The following is a 23,736-nucleotide window of genomic DNA, read 5'->3' as shown; positions in this document are numbered from 1 at the left end:
TGAATCACGGATGTGAGCCTCCAGACCATCCCAGCTGCATGATGGAAAGTGTTGGGTTCTGCTCCTTCTCTAATTTTGAATGTCTAAAATGAAATAATGTGTGAGTAAAGTTTGTATAGTTACAGAGAAGATGAGCCATTATTTCATTATTCAAGTTTAGGCCAAACATGTAAATCCAAGTAATTCATTCTTTTAAGTTTCTACGGTCATGCAGGCCTCAAGGGCTCACTGCTTTGCCATTGACTTGCACGTTTCCTCCCATACCCCCACTATCATTTTCATAATCTCTTAAGTAACCGCAGAATTGTGGTTCCAAGTTATTACTGACTAGAAATTATCAAGGGAAGCCGTGTACAGTGAGGCATGTTCGCCCACATCCAGAGAGACGCAGGGAGAGGAGCTGCTACTGTAAGAGGCGGAAATCCTGTACGTAGCTTGTCAAAAACTGCACCAGCAGCTTACCGTTGTCTTTTTTCATCACACTTGAGATTTTGTGTTGTTCTTTTCTTTTCTGTACTTGCAAGGCTGCTCTTGACAGGACATTCTTCACAAATATTGGTGATATATGCGCTTCTACTGAAGAAGGAAACTCTGTTTCACCCAAGTGACTCCCGTCATCTTACAGCAGGGGAACTCAGTTACGGTCCTGAAGATCCACAGAGGCTGCAGGTTTTCATTTTGGCCAAACAGATAATGGAACTTGCTGTTTAATGGTAGGGCTTTTTAGTGCTTTCATTCTTCCAAGACAAAAATTGCATATTTTTTTGTTTTCTCAGAACTTTAACCATATGCTTTGTGGCCAATTTCTTTCAGATCATTTTATTAACACAGATACTTTATGATACGTGTTCACAAGTTTAAATGGAAGCAAGTTAGCCGGAGTTCTGGAGGTTCCTTTGTTATTTGCACCTCATTATTAACTGATGGCTGGCAACAATTAAAACCTAAATGCAGCAGTTTAAAAATAAAATAGACAATTAAGAGTTCTGAATTGTAACAAGCAAGTTAACTAAAACTAAACCCAAAAAAGATTGTTCTATTAGTAAATAAACGGGTTCTAATTAAGAAGCGAAAACCTGCAGACCTCTAGAATCAAAATCAAGTACCCCCGTTTTATAGTGTCTCTGTGTTTTGTACAAGTACGGCTTCAACAGTCGAGATGTTCTGGTAGAGTTGCCTGCTGTGGTCACCCAGATTTCACTTCACTACCTGGCATATTTACCTGCGCAGTTCACAGACAGGCTGTTAGCGTGATTTGCCACACAGAATTAGGCTGGAGTCAGAGCGGTTCAGACATCTTAGATTTGAATCCCACACCAGCTTGTTGTTTGTGTGGAGTTTCCACGTTCTGCCAGTGTCCTTTGTGGTTTACATTGTGGGCACATTAACTGGCGTTTCTAACCTGGTGTGCACGTGTTACCCATTTGAGACCATTACAGTACAAGTGTGACGGATTAGCATCTCTTCCAGTGTCAGTTCTTACTTTGTGCCTGTTACTGCCATACTCCTTTTGACTTTTTCTTTTAGCAAATCTTTAATATGTAGAAGTGAAAACATTTGCCAACAAGCATCACCGCATCGTTCTCTGCCCTATGGGACTCTAAAATACTTTTTAAAAGGGGGTTTTAGCAAGTAAAGGACCTCTGATGCAAACCTGCACGCAACACTCAAACATCTAAACTCCATCCCCTCATTTCCAGGACCCACTTCTTCCTTTAAAGTGCTGTTCAGAGCCAACTGCAGCCCCAACTATTCTCAGCCACAATTCAAGTCCATGCTGACAGCCGCCATTTTAAGTTGCCAGGTAACTTAGCATATCATAGGACGCAAGAGAAAGTCATGGAGAAAATCCACATATATGGGGAGAGAAACGTCACTAACTGGAGTTCAGCGGTGTGCATTTCAGCGTACAAGAATCAGCTAGCGGGTGTTTTGGAATTGTCACTATTGGGAACAGGCTGACACCAGACACAAAGTGACATTTCATGGCGGATAACAAGATATGACAGAAATCAAAGCATGAAGTGTGAAAACTGGTGTGTCAGGGTGACTACGCAATACAAGTGGAAAAATCCCCAATTCTGAGCCTGACATTTAAAATGAGTAGAGACCTTAACATCCTGTCGTGTGCAGCAGAATGTTGTCCCTATCTGGTGACACTTGTGCTTGTCACTTTGGTGGTTTTAGCACAAAATTGAGCAAGTTGCTTAATTTTGAAAAATACACTCTTAGGTCAGGTCCATCTGTTAGGGGTGGGAATCCCATTGAACTCTGGATGTACAGGAATATCCTCATCCATCCAGAATGAGCAACTGGGAATATCTGCCTTGTTTGTCAGCTGAAAAATTGGCCATTTGGTGCCACAAAAGAGCTCAGTTGTTAGCACCTGTTTTTAAACCTTTCTGGAAATAAATTTGGGTTTGAAAGAGAGGGCACACTTTACATTACGATATATTTTATAAGGCTGTCTGCATGTGCTGTGACATAAAGGCTTAATTTGACTGTTTAGGGTGCAGATGCATTGAGGGACACAGTCTGACCCCAGTTAGTCAGCGGGACAATGGTGCTTTGAATGATGAAAGACAGCAGGGCTCTCAAGGTGCCAGCATGAATACTTTGGGGTAGTTGAAAGTCTACGGAAAGCTGGTCTGGGTATAGTGACACTGGACATTTGTCCATTTTGTGGTCACCACACAACTGGTAAGGAAGTTACCTACATGGAAGTTTGGATGTGGTCAACAGTGTTAAGTTCTGGTTGTTCATTACAGACTCATGTCTTTAGGAAATGTGAGAATCAAAAATGCACAAGTATACAGCAAGTGTCACTAGACATAATGGGGAAATGATTAGAGTACAGAGTGGCCGGAAGGCCTGTCAGTATTAATAAGAGCGTGATGCCACCACATCAGTCCCCATCATCGGCCATCTTAAAAGGAAGCAGCCTAAGTGCTAAAGGCCTAGGAATTCCCAAATACAAGGAATGTGCAACTGGAACTTGGAAAGCCTGGCCTGCCAATTTCAGCGTGTTGCCACCTTCTGGTCAACCATATGGAAAGTGAAGTGCATGGACGCATTAAGTGATCATAGGAACTCCTTATGAACACTTGGAAGTCAATTCAGGTTTGTTGTCCGGTGCCTCCTGACTCACCAGTACAAGGAAACCCCCATACAGTGTACGATACCCCCTTTGACACATCTTCCAGTTTGCTTTTGTAAGATGTCAAGCCTTTTGAGATTCCCTGCTTATTTCTGGCCCTCCACACCTGAAAACCTCTCATTTTTAGGCCATTTTTGGACCGGAAATCACTCCCTTAAGATGAAAGAGTAAACCAAAAGTTGTCCACATTAGAAATGATCAGAAGGAATTCGAAGTCATGCACACCACAGCCACTGACCCCAAGGGTCCACGTCCTAATGGGACAGCAGGGGTCAAAGTTACTCACTTTCCCAAAACTTTGAAAAAGTGGAGATTGGCATATGGAGTGTCATTTTAAGGTATATATTTTTGATTTTTTACCAGTGGTCCAAGCCCACTAACAGCCACCCCCAGAAAGTTACAAATGACCAATTTCAAAAACAAGCACATGGTGTGTCATTTTGCGACTATTTCAGTGCTCACTTATTACGAATATGTCATTATTTTTGATTCCTTACTGGTGCTGGACCCCTACAGAGGGTGAAACAGGACAGAAATTACCAACATTAGGAACGCCACTGTGTGCTGCTATTTCGTTTCTGCATCCCCCTCATTGCTGCTGTTGCTCTCCCATTTCTCCCCACCAGCTCACAGCCCCCCAGTCTCTGCCTCCGCCTACCACCATTCATAAATTGCACTCTCAGTGTTTCATATGTGCAAAGTGTTTATTTTTCTTCCATTCATGGCGTATGAATGTCTGTGTAGTGAATACAAACGTTTAAAGTGATTTTGCTTCAAAGTATGCTAAGCTCACTCCTCCCTGAAAGCCTAAAGCATGCAAGAGGAACTTCCAGGGCTGGCCAGGAGGGGGCGTTTAAAAGGCACATTATAATTTGCTATCAAGACAGACAAACAGAAGACAGAGGTGGTCACGGGAGCAGACGGGTACATTGTGCCCCTGCTATATCAGTCAGTCCCATGCACGTAGTTAAGATGGTCCTCATGGTCAGCACAAACACCAGATCCATGTGTGGAGGACCTTTAATGAGTTTGCAGTTGCAGGACGTGATCCGAGCGGCTCATCCTGGAATCCCTCCGCTTGTTGTTTTTCCCTGAATTGCCTTTCACGGGTATTTGAGGCAGAGCCCACAGGACCGTCTCCTTCATCAAAAGTCCTAAAAATGCAGATGGCATCCATGAATATGTCCTAAACTCCAGTGAAAGGCAGCATCTGTGCAATGGTGGGCAGGATGGCCCTGGCAAGGTTAATCGCACCTTTTGTACCCGGGGGAGCCGAATCTGCATACAAGTAACTAAAGCAATGTGAAAGGGATGTTGTGAGCAAAACAGACGGCTGTTTGAAGCTTACAAAGAGGGACGGTGACAAAGCAGGCACATGAATGGCAAGGTGCCAACCAGGCACATGAATGGCAAGGTGCCAACCAATCTAAGGCTCAGAGTCAACAACATGGCAGGTGGCACTGCAGTCCATGCCTGCCTCTCATACAAACAGGTATATAAGAGGTCTACCACTACAAAGAAGTTGGCCACTGAAGCTCTTGTGTCCAGAAGAAAACAGTTGGCACTGTGGGCAGGAATGTTACAGAGGGCAGTGTCTCTGAAGTACCATTTCAAGCTGGTCCTGGCTGTCAGGCTCAGCACACCTCATTGCTGTTTGCAGCTTTCCTTCTTATCTTTTGCCTTCAGCCGCCCCAATTTCTGACTTGATCGCCTTGTTGGTGGCACAATGAATGTCTCAGGGCAGTCCTCCATGTAGTCATAAAAACTGCAAGGTGGCACTGGGCACACCTGAGAAACTGCTGGCGAGAGAAAACAAACTTGGCTCAAGATCTCTCATTACTTTAAACAGGAGAAACGGGAAGTGTGCCCACCAAAGGTGACTTGGAGTGCCCAGAACTGAGACATGCAGCCCACTCCACCCACCCAAAGGCGTCTTACTTTGACGTTCTCCTGTATGGAGCTCCTGCCCAGGCAAGGAGCCCGCAGTCACCTCAAGCATGCCATTCTGCTGCGGGGCCTGAAATGTCGGGTCAAGTTCCTCTGCGATGTTTCTGTAATTAAGCAGGCAATCCTATTATTGATGTCACACTTCCTCCAGCCACGTGTTTATACACCAACAGGCACTTCCTTTTCTGAAACCCACGCCAACCAGTTTCATTCAGAGTTTGGCACAGAACAAAGCCAACAGCATGAAATGACAGTGCTGGGCGAGCCGCCTCATGAAGTCAGTGAACTTTCCATTGCCCTCTGAAACTGTTACAGCAAGCGAGAACAGGCCTGGTGGGTGGGTGAAGAAGGAAGTTACATTTCTGTATATTTAGCTCACAGCACCCTGACTGGTTGGAGACGCCGCCTATCAGGAGGAAATGCCATCTTAAATGCAACCCAAGTGACATCTAGCCAGATCTCTCACCTTGAGCTGGCAGCAATGCCTCCAGGAGTGGCCGGTCCCTGTTTGCCGCCAGGTGACACACTCTGAGAGTCCCGTCGCCCCATCTAGGGACAGCAAATGTTAGAAATGGTTACCAAGAAGTGCCGGAGTGAGCAGATACTAGTGGCCACCAAAACCAGAGTACCAGACAGGAATACCTTTGGCTCTCCTCTGTCTGGCGCGCCTGACCCTTCAGCAGAGTCACTGCAGTCCCTTTGTGAACTTCGCCTCACTGGCGTGTCTGAACTCTCCTGGAGCTTCAACTCCCTCCGCTGCATGAAGCGCGCAATCTCCTGCAAGACAGGCAAACTGAGCAGGGGCACAACCTCTACAATGGCACAAGCGCCATTCCTAACCCTCTCACCTCATCCTGAGCCACCTGGGCTGTGCGGAAGTCTTCTTCAGAGTTCACTGCCACGGCTTCCTGAAAGGCAGCGAGGGATTTAGCAGAATTAAAAGTTAGTCAGGTGACGGGCTAAGCCTCAGTCACAAGTAGTTCCAAGTAGATCAGTCCAAGGCCTTTCATTCTCGCTACCCTCACCTCTTCAGCCTGCAGCTTTCTAGCCATCTCCTCATCCCGGAGAACCTGCTCCAGGTCACGCAGCTCCAGCCGAGCCCCTAGTTCTGAAAAGAAAACCCAAACAGGAAAACGTCAGCTCTGCTGGTAAACAAGTCAGAATCGAGAATCAAGTCTTGCACAGGTCTAGATCAGAAGCAGCAGAACCCATCAAGCCAGAAGACCAGCTTCCAGTTAGCACTCCGGCATCACCAAGGGGGCCACCATCATTGAAAAGCCCTCAGACAGACAGCACCCAGTGGACCTTTACAGATGACCAACGCGGCAGAGAAAGTGTGCAGAGCCAGGGGATGGAAAGGCAAGATGGAGTGCGTCCAGTGTACCTGCTCTCGCTGAATGTGCATGGTGGGGCAGGAAGCTTGGACCACCAGCGTTCTGTCTCCTTTCGATTCTTCCTCTGCGCTCTTCTTCCTCCTCTTCTGAGCTGGGGGGTCCGTATCTTTCTCTACGTCTGCCCTCACTCCGCCTTCTCCTCTCCTTACGAGAGCCATGCCGGCTACCTGAAGCCCCAGCCCGCTCCTCCTTGACACCATGGCCTTTGTGACTTGAACCTCTGGCACAGTTTTCCAGATCATGCCCTATGACATTTTGACGCGACCTGTGGTCACTTTGCTCACTGGAACCTGTGTTAAAGCCGCTGCTGACCTTTCGTTTATTTAGATGACCCCTGGCTAGACAGGAGGCCGCTCTGCTGTTCATTTCAGGGCCTACAAACCAATCACAGCCATCCAAATGGACTGAAGGCCTAATGCCATCTTTTCCGTGGTTGCCCATTAGATAAGCATCCCTGGCACCAGTGGCCTCTAACATGGGAAGTCGTTCATGGCATTGTGCAGCAGCGTCACGAGATGCAAAGGATGGAGATGGCTGGAGACCCCAGGCAGGGCATGGCTGCTGCCAATCTTCCACGGTGGAGCCAGAGCGTACTGGACGCTCTTTATTGGAACAGACATGCAAACATAAAGTAGGGGGGTGAGGACATTAGTGATGGGTGGGGTTACAAACCACCTAGTTCAAAAAAAAAACTGAGCAGCTAAACAGGGAGAGCACAAACACCCCCCTCATAAGGAAGGGGGGCACAGCAAACAACATTCTAGAATACGTGGCATCCATTAACACGACGTTCACTTGGCACTACCCTAAACTCCTAACAGGCAACAGCCCCGATGGCACCCTCAACTGTGAAAACTCTGTAAGCACACCACAGCAGGACAGCATACCTTCTTCTTCTCCATGGCGGTACCACCTGCTGTTCTTCAGTTCCTCCTCTGCCTGCAGACGCTTGGCAACCACCTGCTCGGAAAAACAGGGAGAAAGCCAAAAGGCTCGTTTACACGTGGGCGCACACACCAGCAAACGCGGCCACGCCAAGGAGACGTGCACCCTGGAGTTCAGTACATGACCCCATGCAGAATCCCCCAAGCTTTTTCCTTGCCTTTACATATCAATGTCAGATATTTCAATTTTTGTCCACACAGGACCTGGCCGATTTCTTGTACATTTGGCTCTCTCTGTGTGCTTCTCATGTTGGATAGTGACGTATCTCTTCTCACGACTGTGCTCTCGTCTAGAGCATACACAGGACCACAGCAGGCACTACTTCAGTCACACGATGGGAGCAGCGCACACGCCAGGCTCGGGGTCTGCGAATGAGCTGTAAGTGGCACATCTCCTCAGAGTAATGACAGCTCAATCCTTCATTATGCCTTCTCTGCTTTTCACAGACTGGCAGTTGGGAATGACTGTGCTAAAATACAAGCCTTGCCCAATTCTTGCAGATTGGAAAATGTTTCTACAGACCAGTGTTTGGGAAACACTGCCGCAGAGGAGTCATCTCCTGTAAGCGCCCTCTGACTGCTCATTTTAGGCAGCCGGCTTGTTCTTCTCTCCTACTGTAGCCTAAGTAGGCACAATGGACGTCTCTAGCGTAGTCTTCCCCAAGGCCCAGCCAAGCCATGCGGTCTTTCGAATGTAATCACACTGAATAACTACATACACGCACCTAAAGGATTATTAGGAACACCTGTTCAATTTCTCATTAATGTAATTATCTAATCAACCAATCACATGGCAGTTGCTTCAATGCATTTAGGGGTGTGGTCCTGGTCAAGACAATCCTGAACTCCAAACTGAATGTCAGAATGGGAAAGAAAGGTGATTTAAGCAATTTTGAGCATGGCATGGTTGTTGGTGCCAGACGGACCGGTCTGAGTATTTCACAATCTGCTCAGTTACTGGGATTTTCACGCACAACCATTTCTAGGGTTTACAAAGAATGGTGTGAAAAGGGAAAAACATCCAGTATGCGGCAGTCCTGTGGGCGAAAATGCCTTGTTGATGCTAGAGGTCAGAGGAGAATGGGCCGACTGATTCAAGCTGATAGAAGAGCAACTGTGACTGAAATAACCACTCGTTACAACCAAGGTATGCAGCAAATCATTTGTGAAGCCACAACGCGCACAACCTTGAGGCGGATGGGCTACAACAGCAGAAGACCCCACCGGGTACCACTCATCTCCACTACAAATAGGAAAAAGAGGCTACAATTTGCACAAGCTCACCAAAATTGGACAGTTGAAGACTGGAAAAATGTTGCCTGGTCTGATGAGTCTCGATTTCTGTTGAGACATTCAAATGGTAGAGTCAGAATTTGGCGTAAACAGAATGAGAACATGGATCCATCATGCCTTGTTACCACTGTGCAGGCTAGTGGTGGTGGTGTAATGGTGTGGGGGATGTTTTCTTGGCACACTTTAGGCCCCTTAGTGCCAATTGGGCATCGTTTAAATGCCACGGGCTACCTGAGCATTGTTTCTGACCATGTCCATCCCTTCATGACCACCATGTACCCATCCTCTGATGGCTACTTCCAGCAGGATAATGCACCATGTCACAAAGCTCGAATCATTTCAAATTGGTTTCTTGAACATGACAATGAGTTCACTGTACTAAAATGGCCCCCACAGTCACCAGATCTCAACCCAATAGAACATCTTTGGGATGTGGTGGAACGGGAGCTTCGTGCCCTGGATGTGCATCCCACAAATCTCCATCAACTGCAAGATGCTATCCTATCAATATGGGCCAACATTTCTAAATGCTTTCAGCACCTTGTTGAATCAATGTCACGTAGAATTAAGGCAGTTCTGAAGACAAAAGGGAGTCAAACACGGTATTAGTATGGTGTTCCTAATAATCCTTTAGGTGAGTGTATATAGTGTAGCAGAGTTCACGCCTTGTGTGATGCATGCTGAAGCAGGGCCTTTACCTTGTTCCCCTGCTTTCTCACTCTGTCAGATGTGTCTGTTTTAAGTGCTGAAATAAAACAGGATGTGCAGACACTTTTAAGTGCTATCGTCCTTTCGAAAACTTTTTATGTTAGTTTGTTCAACATCCGATCATTCATATCCAAACCATTTCCAACTAATTTGACATTACAGCCTTTATTTGAGGAAAAAAAGTCATTCGAATGAAAGGCCCAGCTCATCACGTTCTTTGAATCGATATGTTTTCATGCTGATTAAACTAGGACATTTGCTTGACTGTTTATCATTATTAAAAAAACAAAACAAAACATAATTTTCGTGTTTGAGTATTGATTTAAAACATGAATTCAAAATAAACAATTTAACTGAAAATAAAAAAAATGTCCAGCACTACAAGCCAGTAAACGACAAAGTGAAAAAAACAGTAATACAGTGGAACCTCGGTTTGCGAGCATAATTCGTTCCGGAAACGTCCTCGCAATCCAAAGCACTCGTATATCAAAGCAAATTTCCCCATAAGAAATAATGGAAACTCAGATGATTCGTTCCACAACCCAAAACTACTCATATAAAAATGATTAATACAAAATATAAAGTAAAAATACATAAAACAAATTAACCTGCACTTTACCTTTATAAAGAATCATGGCTGGAGTGAGTGAGTTTCTAAACTCACGTGGGATTCCACCCAACGGGACGACACGCGGAAGAGCGTCCCAAAGCAATCGCAGTCTCCCAGCGCTGTAGCAGTTCGCCGTATAAGCACATTTAAAAAGATCACAGACATGCTATAAGCGCCTGCCGTCAATGGGTGATACATGGAACATTATAAACATCCGGCTACAATAAATAATCACGCTGTTGCTGTTTCAAGCTGAATAAAGCTGGTGTTGTTAAAGTACTGAGACTCAGCTTTGTGTTTTGGGGTGCAAGACGGGGACTCGCACTTCACAGCACACACACACACACACACAGTCACAATGCTGTAGTAAACAGTATATGCACGTACGGATGTTGACTATATGAGTCAGGCACGCAGACTTAGACGGAGAATAGGAGACGACTGCCCTCAAGAGAAGAGAGAGAGACGGCGAGTGAGATAGAGAGAGAGAGAGAGAGAGAGACGTGCGAGCGAGCGAGAGAGATAAGGAGAGATGGACACGCGCAAGAGAGAGAAGAACCATCAGTTCAGTTATGAGCACATGACGCTCAGCAGACAAAGTGTATCCATACTACTCGTATTGCAAGACATCGCTCGTTTATCAAGTCAAAATTTATTAAAAAATGTAGCTCGTCTTGCAAAACACTCGTAAACCAAGTTACTCACAAACCGAGGTTCCACTGTATATACAAAAAAGCATAATACCTAAAAATGGTTAAAATACTTAAAAGTTTCTCGACGGTTCTTCAGCACTGGGCGTTTCCGAGTTCCACTTCAGGGCGTGCCAAAGCCCAGGATGGTTACAGGTGACGGTCTCCCCTCTGTAGATCTCCGTCTGGAGCGCAGCTGATACAGGGCGACAGAGCCAGCAATGGAGAGAGCATGTTTGACAGGGTCGCAGGTGTAACGAGGAGCTGTGCCACGGACCACTTTGAACGTTACGAGTTTTAAATGTCATGCGCTCATTGTACGCGTGTGAGCACAGAGGCGACAGGACGATGTAATGGTGTAGGAGTGAGACTCTGAACAGCCCAGTTGTGCGCATACTGGAGATTCCTATGAAAATTTTCTGGTAAACTAAAAAGAAATGCATTACACTCATGCAAACATGAGGTGATGAAGGCATGATTAAGCATTACAGCTGCAGGAGTCTTTCAGGAAGGACATTTTGGTAATGTGCCTCAAATGTGAGCCGACTGTCAAAAATAACTCCAAGGTTACGAGCATTTGTGGTAGGTGACGTCATGAACTGCTGTGAGTAGGTGGGTGCAGAATTGGCTCAGACACAGGAAGCAGAGAGTGATGGTGAGAGGAACCTCATCAGAACTGGTCGATGTTAAGAGTGGTGTTCCACAGGGGTCGCTGCTATTTTTAATAATATATATATATATATATATATATATATATATATATATATATATGATTTAGATAGGTATATGAGTAACAAGCTGGTTAAATTTGCAGATAATTTGGAAATCCGTTATATCATTACAGAAGGACTTGGATAGCATACAGGCTTGGGTAGATTTGTGGCAGATGAAATTTAATGTCAGTAAATGTAAAGTATTGCACATAGGAAGTAAAAATATTAGGTTTGAATACACAATGGGCGGTCGGAAAATCGAGAGTACACCTTATGAGAAGGATTTAGGAGTCATAGTGGACTCTACGCTATCAATTTCCAGAAAGTGTATAGAAGCCATTAAGAAGGCTAACAGAATGTTAGGTTATATAGCACGATCTGTGGAGTACAAGTCCAAGGAGGTTATGCTCAACCTTTATAATGCACTGGTGAGGCCTCATCTTGAGTACTGTGTGCAGTTTTGGTCTCCAGGCTACAAAAAGGACATAGCAGCACTAGAAAAGGTCCAGAGAAGAGCGACTAGGCTGATTCCAGGGTTACAGAGGATGAATTGTGAGGAAAGATTAAAAGAGCTGAGCCTTTACAGTTTAAGCAAAAGAAGATTAAGAGGTGACATGATTGAAGTGTTTAAAATTATGAAGAGAATTAGTACAGTGGATCGAGACTTGTATTTTAAAATGAGCTCATCAAGAACACGGGGACACAGTTGGAAACTTAAGGGTAAATTTTGCACAAACATTTGGAAGTTTTTCTTCACACAGAGAACTGTAGACATTTGGATTAAGCTACCAAGTAGTGTTGTAGACAGTAAGACTACGGACTTTCAAACCTAGACTTGATGTTATTTTGGAAAAATTAAATAGATAGGACTAGTGAGCTTTGCTGGGCTGAATGGCCTGTTCTCATCTAGAGTGTTCTAATGTTCTAAAAACAGATAAGTTGAGATAATTCATTTGTTGTAGAGAGGAAGGAGTATACCTATTAAAATACGCTCAGTCTTTCAATAGTTTAATTAAAGGACACTGTGTTGCATCCAGTGCTTTACTTCTTGGAGACAACTGGAAAGGAGAGTAGAAGTAGAAACACGTGTAGGTTTTTATCCCAGTATAGACTGGAGTGTCATCTGAATATCCTAAACCAGGGGTCCCCAACCACAGTCCTGGAGGGCCACAGTGGCTACAGGTTTTCATTCCAGCCAGTTTCCTAATTAGAACTCGTTCCTTGCTGATAATGAAACTTGGGATTTAACTATATGATTTGTTAGCACTTTCATTCATCAACGAAAACTGTTAGTTAAATTGTAGATCAGAGGCCCTCAATTACAGTCCTGGAAGTCCGCAATGGCTTCAAGCAATTTCTAACTAGAACCCATTTATTTACTACTAAAGTAACTGGGCTTAATTTTAGTTATCTTGAGTGTTACAATTCTGAACCTTTAATTGCCTATTTTAGTTTTTAGCAGTTGCATTTAAGTTTTTTTAACCAGCCATTATTTCATAATGAAATGCAGGTAACCAATAAACCAGCAGCTCTCCAGCTAATGTGCTTCCTTTTAAACCTGTGCGTATGCACCATGAAGAATCAGAGTTAAACAAAATGTTTAGAAATAAATGAGAGGGGAATTGGAAGGAGCATTAAGTTTAAATCTGTTCTGCTCCACACAACACTTGGATAATGTTCTCACAGAAGGAAACTGTATAGTTCGCTTCCCGTGTCCTCCCTGTCTCAAGTTTGCATGTTCTCTCCATGTCTACGTGGGTTTCCTCCCACAGTCTAAAGACATGCAGGTTAGGTGCATTGGCGATCCTAAATGGTCCCTGGTGTGTGCTTGATGTGTGTGTGTGTGTGTGTGTGTGTGTGTGTGTGTGTGTGTGTGCGTGGCTGGCGCCCTGCCCAGGGTTTGTTTCCTGCCTTGCGCCCTGTGTTGGTTGGGATTGGCTCCAGCAGACCCTCGTGACCCTGTAGTTGGGATATAGTGGGTTGGATGATGGATGGATGGATGGATGGATGGAATGAAAGCACTAACAAGCCAGACAGTTAAATCCCAAGTTTCATTGTCAGCAAGACTGTCTTCTAATTAGGAAATTAGTTAGAAGGAAAACCTGCAGCCACTGCGGCCCTCCAGGACCATGATTGAGGACCCCTGTCCTAAACCTTATTTCTTTATGATCTGCCCTAATGGTAACACGGGGAAGGGGGGGACACCATGGTGTACTGGAGCAGAGTGAGATTTCTTATTAGCCATCACTTAAGATGGTCTGATAAGCATTGTACCAGACAGCCCGAGCCACTCTTCCATACGGTTAAGTAAAACGCCATGGCAGACCACATCAAAGATATTCAGTGCCCCCGAATCAGCCAAAATAAGCAGGCGATTCATAACACTGACTAGAGCAGGTTCACTGCCACGTCCAGATCCAACACCATACTGGAATGGGTCAGGTAAATTATGAGGAAACAGATGATTGTGTAGTTGAGCAGAGATGACGCGTTCAAGTATTTTAGCAAGAAAAGCAATGGAAGAGATTGGCCTGCAGGTAGACTGACACTCCCAGGTTCTGGGGGACTGCGGTGATTGCAGCAATAGTGAGTTTGGACAGAATAAGTCCATTGAAGAGACAATCATGGTGAAAATAGGGCACATGGAAGATAAACAGTTTAAGGTAGCCCTCATTTTTAACACAAATTTTAAAAATGTAGTTCACATTTGCTGTAGTAAAACTCAAGGAGGATGGACGGGAAAATCTCATGTGGATCAGAGGAAGTCCTGGACAAAGGAGCATTGATGTGGTGGTCTTTTTCAATAAAATGGTTCAAAAACGTGTTTAATACAACAACATACTGGATTATCAATCAGATTAGCAGTTTATTAACTGAATTAAATTAAATGTTGAGGTTGCCAGAACTCTGATTAATAAATTCTTCTGAATCGTTCGGAACAGAACAGAAAGCTGCTTTGTTTTACACACTCAAACCTACAGGTGGATGATCAATGAATGAAAGGTCCCCCCCTCTTGTTCAGTTTGTCCAGCGGGCACACATTACCAGGATGGCATCAGAGCAAGTCTAAAGGATGGTATACATCCCACCGGTAGTAGGAGGTGGTCTAGTGTCTAAGCTATGAAGCCTGTTCTCTAAAGTGCTAGACTATAAACCACAAGGGTGCATATGTTCATTTCTGGTAGGACCCTGAGGAACACACTGAACCTGCCAGGTAGTATGTGAAACTGCCCAGGTGCCATCTTAAATGAATTTACCTCATCCTCTGCTTCTCTCATTTGCAGTTCATCCTCACGTTTCCTCATCTCCTCATGGATGGCTCTGGCGTACCTGGAGTCCTGCTCCTCCCTGTAACAATGCTGCAGATATTTAGAAACCCTCCTCAGCTACCCTCCACAGTCCCCAGTACACCAGACCACCCTTACGTGTCCAGCAGACGCTCACTCAGCCCGACTCGCCGTCTCTCATCTTCCTGCAGCCTCTTTGCAATCTGGACATCCCTCTGGAGAACTTGGCTCTTCTGGATGTTGGCAGCATAATGGCTCTCAACTGTAAGGGGCAAAAGTGCAATATGACGAATCGGTCTCTGCACTCCATGTACTCTGCTACACCATCAATGGTGATGCCCACCTGCCATCCTGCCTTGGACAGTAGGTATAAGATAAGGTAGGGATGTTAAAAATTCAAACAAATTGTTTAAACATTTTATATAAAGAATCGGAAGTGGTAAACATTTACACAAAAATCTGAACTTATTGATGTCAAGCAATTCAGAACAGACCTATTTGTTTGTGTTATTTTTGGTGATTTCTACTGAGTATTAGAAGGTCTTGTAGGCCGCACTACGCCTCCAGGATGACTGCCTTTAGGACTCAAAGGCCCTGCAATTTATTTTATGTTTTATGCTAACGTAGGTGGCTGGTGTTTAAACGTTGGGTGCGTGCCATCTTCTGCTTGGCATTATCAACTCTTTTTTTCTGCTTCGCATTGCCCGCTCCCTCCTTCTCTCACTCGCTATGTGCTAGGACGGATATGACATAGCCGAGAAAGTAAATCAACTCTGCCTGCTTCTGGTTCAGCCATTTCACTTCGATGTGTAAAAAGGGAATAAAGTAAAGTCAGTCAGTCAGTCATTTTCCAACCTGCTATATCCTAACACAGGGTCACGGGGGTCTGCTGGAGCTAATCCCAGCCAACACAGGGCACAAGGCAGGAAACAAACCCCGGGCAGGGCGCCAGCCCACCACAGGGCACACACACACACACACACAAGCACACACAAAGCACACACTAGGGACAATATAGAATCGCCAATGCACCTAACCTGCATGTCTTTGGAATGTGGGTGGAAACCGGAGTACCCGGAGGAAACCCACGCAGACACGGGGAGAACATGCAAACTCCACGCAGGGAGGAACCGGGAAGCAAACTCAGGTCTCCTTACGCTACCACTGCGCCACCGTGCCACCATGGAATAAGGGAAAAATTAATTTAAATGGTGGACCAGGTTAACTTTATTTAGATAGATACTGTATGACTTAACGACACAACTCAAAGTACAACCGTTCTAAGTTCACCTCCCGTATCGCAAATGCCAACAAGTGATTGACCGTCTAACAAACCGACAGTCCTGTGCGGAGGGATTTGGCGTACTCTGAAACAGAGGTACTAAAACAACACAAAAAGCAGTGTCTCGTATGAACTAAGAAAAAAAAACAAAAAGCAGCACAAGTCCAGTGGTTTAAAATACAGCATTTTAAAAACTCACAGTTTTCTTTTACAAAAACATTGAACAATTACCACTCTGTGCTCCACCAGCTTACCAACATTCCTCTAAGCAGAATAAGCAGCTGCAAGTCACTCTATCAGTTCTTGAAATGGCTAAAGCCACATGTGCTCTCACTGACATTGACACCTGTTATAAATGATGGAAAGTGCCACTTATTGCCCTGAATCCAAGAACATTTTTAGTTTGAACACCTGCACTACACCCACTAGTCTCTCAGTCTCATTAAGGTACGCTCCATTTGTCCCCTGAAATATCGAACTATTGTAAAGGATGACAGAACTGGGTAGGATGGGGCAAGGTTCCTTACCTGGATGGGAGGAGGCCATCCCATTGGAAGCTGAAGAGGAAAGAACATGGTTTTCCCTGCATTAGCCAGAAATATGGCAGAAAATGTCAATTTGGAACTAGGCATTCCAGCTGGGTCAGATCGAGGAAAAATACTTGCCCGGGAGGCCAGTGTAATGGAAGGACCAGAAGATACCTGGTCAGGGCTACATGCACCTGATACATTAGGTGGCAGCATCCCTGGGTGGCACTACCTGTATGGACAACCATGAGGCATGCTGAGAACTGTACAGTGATCCCTCTCTATATTGCGCTTCGACTTTCACGGCTTCACTCCATCGCGGATTTTAAATGTAAGCATATCTAAATATATATCACAGATTTTTTGCTGGTTCGCGGATTTCTGTGGACAATGGGTCTTTTAATTTATGGTACACGCTTCCTCAGTTGGTTTGCCCAGTTGATTTCATACAAGGGACGCTATTGGCGGATGGCTGAGAAGCTACCCAATCAGAGCACATATTACATATTAAATAAAACTCCTCAATGATATACGATATGCTTCCTGCGCGGTGCTTCGCTCACTTAAAAGCTCTAACAGCACATATTGATTTTTGATTGTTTGCTTTTCTCTGTCTCTCTCACTCTCTCTGACATTCTCTGCTCCTGACGGAGGGGGTGTGAGCAGAGGGGCTGTTTGCACAGAGGCTGTTTGCCTAGAGAATATGGACGCTCCTCTCAAAAATGCCGAAAGACTACCTTCACATCAATCCCTTCATTGCGGCCGCTTTATGGCGGCGCTTCTCATACTTAAAAGCCCAACAGCCCTATTGATTTTTGATTGTTTGCTTTTCTTTCTCTCTCTGACATTCTCTGCTCCTGACGGCGCTCCTTTGAAGAGAAGATATGTTTGCATTCTTTTAATTGTGAGAAAGAACTGTCATCTCTGTCCTTTCATGGAGCACAGTTTAAACTTTTGACTAAAGGGTGTTATTTCATGTCTAGAGGGCTCTAATAATGTTAAAAAACGTATTTAGAAGGTCGTAAACAGGTTTTCTATGCTCTAACTGCAAATATATTCGATTTATAAATAAAGAATCCTACTTCGTGGAAATTAATTTATCGAGGTAGAGTCTGGAACAGATTAACCGTGATAAACGAGGGTTGACTGTATAACTGTGCAGAGAATATTTATAAACAGTGTGGGAGAGTTTATAAGGGCTTAAAATATATAAAAATAACCATACAAACATATGGTTTCTACTTCGCGGATTTTCACCTATCGCAGGGGGTTCTGGAACGCAATCCCCGCGATCGAGCAGGGATTACTGTAGTCCCATGGGGCGGCGTTGTTGGGTTCCTGGTGTGCTGCCAGGTGGTGCTGTGAGGCTTTGTGATCCCTATTCTCGGGCACTTCCATTCAACCCAGAAGTGCTTCCATTGGGCTATCCCTTAGCACCGGAAGTACTACCGGGCCTAAGATAAAGGAAGCCGCTCAACCTCATCCAGCTCAGTTAGACTTTGGAGAGGACACACTCGTCTGGGAGGAGAGAGAAAGAGAGGGGAGACGAGAATATCTGTGGAGACCCAATGTGTAAGAACCTTGTTGTAAGATACTTTGGTTAATAAACTTGTAATATTTGAACCCAGGTCTTGTATTGTGTGGTTTTGTTTGGTAGGCTACCATGTCCCCTACTGGTCACACAATCTTTCATCTTACTTTCTTCACTCACCGCTTGTCTAAAACCTCACTGCTACTTCTTTGCCTGTGCTAAAAGGGTGCAACTCCCAGCAAGGAGGAAAGAAGTTCTGATATGATCGTGTCCGTCATCAGTGCGCGTAAAATGAGAAGGACCAGCGAGGGTCTTAAAACACTTTGAGGTCAGGGGTCACTTTACTGTCACACTTAATTCGATTTATTCACAAGGAGGCTATGTTGAAACTTTGTAACCTTCATAAAGTGCACAGTGATTTGGGATAAAGTGAGGACGAGGAGGAGGCGTACGTACTATTTATTTAATTCCCTAAAAGGTTCTGAACCTCAAACTGGTTAAATGTTTTTTATTCACATCTCTACCACAAAGGTCACGGGTTCAGTTGTCAATGCTGAATTTTTGTGCAACCACCCACCTTGCCGACACTCCAGCTCCAGACCGAGTGTGCATCCTCCCTGTCAAGTTAAGTTCCCTAGAAGAGCAAATACTAAAAGTGTGCTTCTTTAATGTCAGTTACTATTTTAACGGTTTCATTTTGTGACCACCTCTCACTCCCAACACGTATCGCATTAACATGCGATACAAACTTCTTTGGCCGCTGCATTTCAGAATGTGCTTTCCTTTTTCAGGGCCAAATGTGCAGTCATCCTTCACAGAAAATAAACTAAACAATGTGATAACACTTACTTTCCTGCTCCTGTAGGCTATAGGCCAGTGCTCCATCCTCCAGCACAGCAAACCCCTGGCAAACTGCAAAAGAAACACATAAGTTGGGCAGAAGAGAAATAACTTGAGGTGAACCTCACCACCACCACCACCATGCAGACCAGCCAGGCCCAGTGCCACACTCACTTGCACCACTACATTTCCTGCACTCCTCACAAGCCAATAGGAACTACAATCTCAGCACCCAGCATCCCACTCTGGTCCAAAGTGGCACAGAGAAATGGACAATGTCCTCCACAGACAGCCTAGCCATTCAGACCACTTGCAGCCTTGTACTTGTGTGCCTCCAGTGCCAGCAGACACAGAGAAATAACTGGAGGCAGCTGTTCTGTGGAAAACCGTAACCACAGGCCAACCACACACAGGCAAGTCTGTCCGTCCAGACAGCTCCACACGCAGCACAAGGCTTGAGCTGAAATCAGCCAGAAGCTAAAAAAGGTGTGCCAACCAACAAGCCACACACAATCCATTTTTCTACCCAAACAGCTTGAGTCATAAACGCCTCTGGGGAGCCAACTGTCCATTTTCTGGACCTGCTTAGTCCATTACTGGGTCACAAAGAATCAGAGGTCTTGCAGGCATCATCAAATATGCCACAAACACTAACCTTTTCCCAGGACAGATAACATTCAAGTTCACCCCAACGCTCAGTAACCCTGTGACAACTGAAGATGAATCAAAACCTGGTAGAATATCTTCACAATATGGAAGAGGAAACTGAAGAGCTGTGAGGAACACCAATGCGAACACAGGGAGGCTGAGTCATGTCCATACTGACAGCAACCCAATGTCCCTGGAGCTGTACGACAGCTGCACACACTAATGCAACACTGTGCCACCCACTCCGGGGACACGCACGGTCAGATCAGGCCGGTCACTCAACCAGAATCCATCTGAAGGTGAGCCATGACTCAGTGAAATTTAGCAACAAATTCACTATGGATCCTAACAGCTGGAATCACAACACTGTCCTGTTCTGACTGGCCAATGGCCATAATGACCCTGACAGTGACTGACACATGAAGAAAGTTCCCAGGTATGAAGAACAATGTGAGGATTACCAGCAGCATGCACCCCCTAATGAGAGCTCATAAAGACCTTACCAATCATTAAATGCACCCCTGCTTCTGCAGCATGATGGGAAAACAGATCATCCACCTCTGAGATGCTGAGTCAGCCCTTTTAACAAGCGATTAAAACAAGCAGCCTTTAAACCAGCAGGAGAGCAGAAGAATCAAAAAGTCCAGCTAGGCCTCATTACTGCGAGGCAACATTCAGCCCTTTACAACACAATGACAGAGTTCAAACCTTACCGTCCTGCACGCAGGGCAGACTGGCCTGGTCAATCTCCAAGTGCGTCATCACCAACAAGCTTATCAGTCACCCCTCGAGTTCTGCATCACTACTGTCTGCTGGACAACAAAAAAAGAACACATCGAGGAATGGGTGAAAGAAACCAAAAAAAAGATCGTAAGGCGCATAGTCATGAACTATGAAGAAAGACGCCTCATGCAGATAGGTCAAGAACATCTGTCTAAAATGAGCAATAGCCAGCACCTTTTACAATGCCACTCAGCACCATCACAAAGTGGCCCGAACCTGAATTTACATTCCAGGGAACTCCAACTCCAGCCCTGTAGGCATAGAACTAAATTAGGAGGCAATGGGACCAGAGGACGTGCTGCAGGTCTTCACAGCTTGTCAACAGCATCAGCCTCATCTTGCTTCAGTCCCACATAAAGCCCAATAAACACTCTGGGACAGTACCAGCCTCACGCAACAAGTCTCCATTGTGCCCCAATGCCATCTGACTAACATTCTCAGCTTACCTCCAGGTTGCCTTTGAACTTCTGCCCCTCACCGCATCAAAGACCCACCTGAGTAACTACCTGCCTTACGAGTTCTTCAGACTTGTAGGACCACCAGCCTCAAACCCACTTCACTAACCTTTCAAACTAAAACAAAAACCTCACTCCCACTAGAGTAATAACCCCTATTATCTGGTTCCTACTTGAGCTGCACCATCTCAAGCTACCTCCAAATCTGGCATGAGCAACAAACAAACATCTTAAGTAACATTCTCCATCATGTGTTTACATGTGCTTTAATAACCGAGTTACATTCAGGTCCATAAGTATCCACAATTGACATAACTTGGCTCTGTACACCTACACAATGGAATTGAAACAAAGCAATTATTATATGATTGAGGTTTAGACTCTCAGCTTTAATACAAGGGGTTTGAAATACAATTTGGATGAAAATGGTTTACACTCAATGGCTGCCTTAAGTCTGGAACCTGTGGCCATCTCCAAATGCTGAGTTTGCACCCTACTGATACTTTGCCAGACCTTTACTGCAGTGGTCTTCAGTTGTTCTTTATGCCATCAGTTTTGTCTTCAACAAGTGAAATGCTTGCCCAGTTGGGTTGAGGTCAGTTGAATGACTTGGTCATTGAAGAATATTCCACTTCTTTGCCTTAAAACGCACTTGGTTTGCGTTCTCAGTATGTTTTGGCTCAATGTCCATCTGTCCTGTGAAGTGTCGTTCTATCGGTTTTACAGCATTTGGCTGAATCTAAGCAGACAGAATAGCCCTGTACACTTCACAATTCATCCTGCTACTTCTGCCAGCTGTCATAAAATCAATAAACACTAGTGACTGACTTCCATTGGCAGCCATGCATGATCCGGCCATAAAGCTGTCTCCACCATGTTTCACACATGATGTGCTATTCATCAGATCAGGAGCCACTTCTTCCCTTCTCTTTCCAACATTCTGCTACATTTTAATCTCAGTTTCCTTTGTCCAGCTTTCATACGTCAAATCATCATGGTTCTGGTTGGTTATGTAAAAAGGAGCTGGATTTGCTTTACTTTCATAGCTCATGGACTAAACATATTAATAACATACAAAACAATAAAAGATCATGTTTGTGTTTCTAGGCAGGTTCATGAAGGTTCACATATGGCTTTTGGATTTAAAAACAAATGCTGGCCAGTTAAATGTGCAATTCTTCACACAAAAGAAGAAAAAGTAACACATGCATAATGCAGAGTTTATGCATTATATTTTATAAGAAGTTACTATATAACATCGTTACCTTTTTTGTAAGTAATGTAACCAAGTGTCTCCCCTCACACTCGGAAGACACAAGCTCTAGTCTTACTTTTGGACTCAATGCTGATGCTTCATCAGTGTTATGACATTGGAGCCTTAGGAGGTTAGGAGAACGCCGCTGTCTGCCTTTCCCGGCTCACTTGTCTTCTCCTACGGGTCTGTCAGACCTTCATTGGTGTCGCCGTTCAGGTACGAGTAGCGGCATCTCCTCGCCACCAAGGTCCAAGTCAGCAGCAGCAGCTGCCTCGCCTCGCCCTGTTGACCAGCCAACAAGTTCCCCCTGGTAAGTGTCACTCACGTTTGGAGGCTCGTAAGTCCGAGCGGAACGGCAGCATCCCATACGGGTTAACAGTCAAATGCCTGCCACAGAGACGGCCATAGTTTGCTTCCGTCGTGCACGACTCCAAAAATCCCCAACAGCCTTAATCTGCTCGGTCCACTCTGGGTGGCACCCCCACCCACCATAGGGGGTGGTCGAGCTGGCACAGACGCGACGTCATCGTGCCGCTAGCAACCGGTCGTTTATTTCAGTTTGCCGTACACCCGACGATGACCAGTAAAGTAAACAGACAGCTTCCACCGACCCACGCGAGTCACGACCCCTCATTGACGCCCCCGGTCGTTTTTTTGTCCCCCAGCCACACAAAGGAGATGCTTTCCGATTTCAGTGTCAGTCCTGCCGTCCAGTCGACATGCCGCGTGCGGGGCTGCCTCGAGTCCCATCTTTTTCTTTTTCTTTTGTCAGTTAGACGCGGGACGGGTCGGCCGCACATCTACTCACCCCCAGCGCTCCCAGTTCAGCCCCAATCCGCTCGCCGTCTCACTCAAACAAAGCCCTCCAGCTTCCGGATGGCAACCCAAGGCGGACAAACTTAACTTTGAAACAGCAAACTTTTTTTTACTAGCCAGCCTCCCAGTCCGGCCCCTCCACCCCAGCGCCTCCCAGTCTGGCCGGGCGGCTGTCAGTGGGGATAGCGCTGAGCACAGCGGTGCGTGTTCGTCGGAGCTCTGCTTGATCGACAGGAGCCGAGAACCGCGGCTGGCTTTCCGCCGATTTTTTTTTTTTTATAAAAGGGCGTCTTACAGGTTGGGTGCCGGTTGTACTGGAATGAAGGGGTGGGGAAGCCATTAACTCTTAAACGATCTCAATCCATGAAGGCGAAGGTGCAGGAGTCCGCGCAAAAAAGTCAAGAAGCGGAGCTGGGCGGCCTACAAAGTGGGATTCAGGGCATCGACATTTACTGGCTCAGTATTCATTCATTAGCCACGATGAGGGGCTTTTAGCACTTACTAGCGGCGAAGCCCCCCCGATAATGCCGTTAGTCCTACACTTTGAGGTGGCCCATCTTAGGTTTTCGCGCAGTGAATGTCAGAAGGGGGGTCTTGAGATCAGGGGCTACAGCTGTCACTGCCCATAGCTCATATATTGTAACAACAGCTACTGTATGTAGATGCCTTCTACTCATGAATGGCAAAGGTGCTAGATGGACAGATACATAGATCAGTCACCATTTCATTAAAAAGAACTCATTGCCACGTTAACATCAATCACAAAAAACAGCTGAGTATATTGAAATTAATATTTTCTTTAAATATTAATGCGTAAATTACACCCCATTAGTCACAAACCACAATGCATTCAAGCT

The 23,736-nt window shown here is 45.3% G+C and overlaps 1 protein-coding gene across 7 annotated transcripts; it reads right to left on the bottom strand.

The window, feature by feature from the left end:
- Positions 1–3,842: 3,842 nt before the first annotated feature.
- Positions 3,843–23,113, bottom strand: LOC120531129 (coiled-coil domain-containing protein 50-like). 7 transcript variants are annotated; one of them, XM_039756254.1, is made up of 13 exons: positions 22,872–23,113; positions 20,284–20,379; positions 18,932–18,994; positions 14,881–15,004; positions 14,713–14,803; positions 7,386–7,458; positions 6,489–7,100; positions 6,130–6,212; positions 5,953–6,012; positions 5,747–5,881; positions 5,571–5,653; positions 5,096–5,208; positions 3,843–4,953 (listed from the first exon to the last, which is right to left on the bottom strand). In XM_039756254.1, exons 2-13 carry the CDS (start codon positions 20,330–20,332, stop codon positions 4,802–4,804), a joined length of 1,638 nt encoding a protein of 545 aa, XP_039612188.1. In that variant the 5' UTR covers positions 20,333–20,379; positions 22,872–23,113; the 3' UTR covers positions 3,843–4,801. The 7 variants fall into 7 exon arrangements, with proteins under 7 accessions (XP_039612188.1, XP_039612183.1, XP_039612182.1 ...); XM_039756249.1 differs by having other exon boundaries at positions 3,843–4,956; positions 20,284–20,382; positions 22,872–23,112; XM_039756248.1 differs by having other exon boundaries at positions 3,843–4,956; positions 22,872–23,112.
- Between the last annotated feature and the right edge of the window lie 623 nt (positions 23,114–23,736).

The sequence above is a fragment of the Polypterus senegalus genome, chromosome 6 (genome assembly GCF_016835505.1).
Source record: "Polypterus senegalus isolate Bchr_013 chromosome 6, ASM1683550v1, whole genome shotgun sequence".
Taxonomy (NCBI): domain Eukaryota; kingdom Metazoa; phylum Chordata; class Cladistia; order Polypteriformes; family Polypteridae; genus Polypterus; species Polypterus senegalus.
The sequence above is the reverse complement of the archived record's forward strand: the minus strand, read 5'-3'. Positions and strand labels throughout refer to the sequence as shown.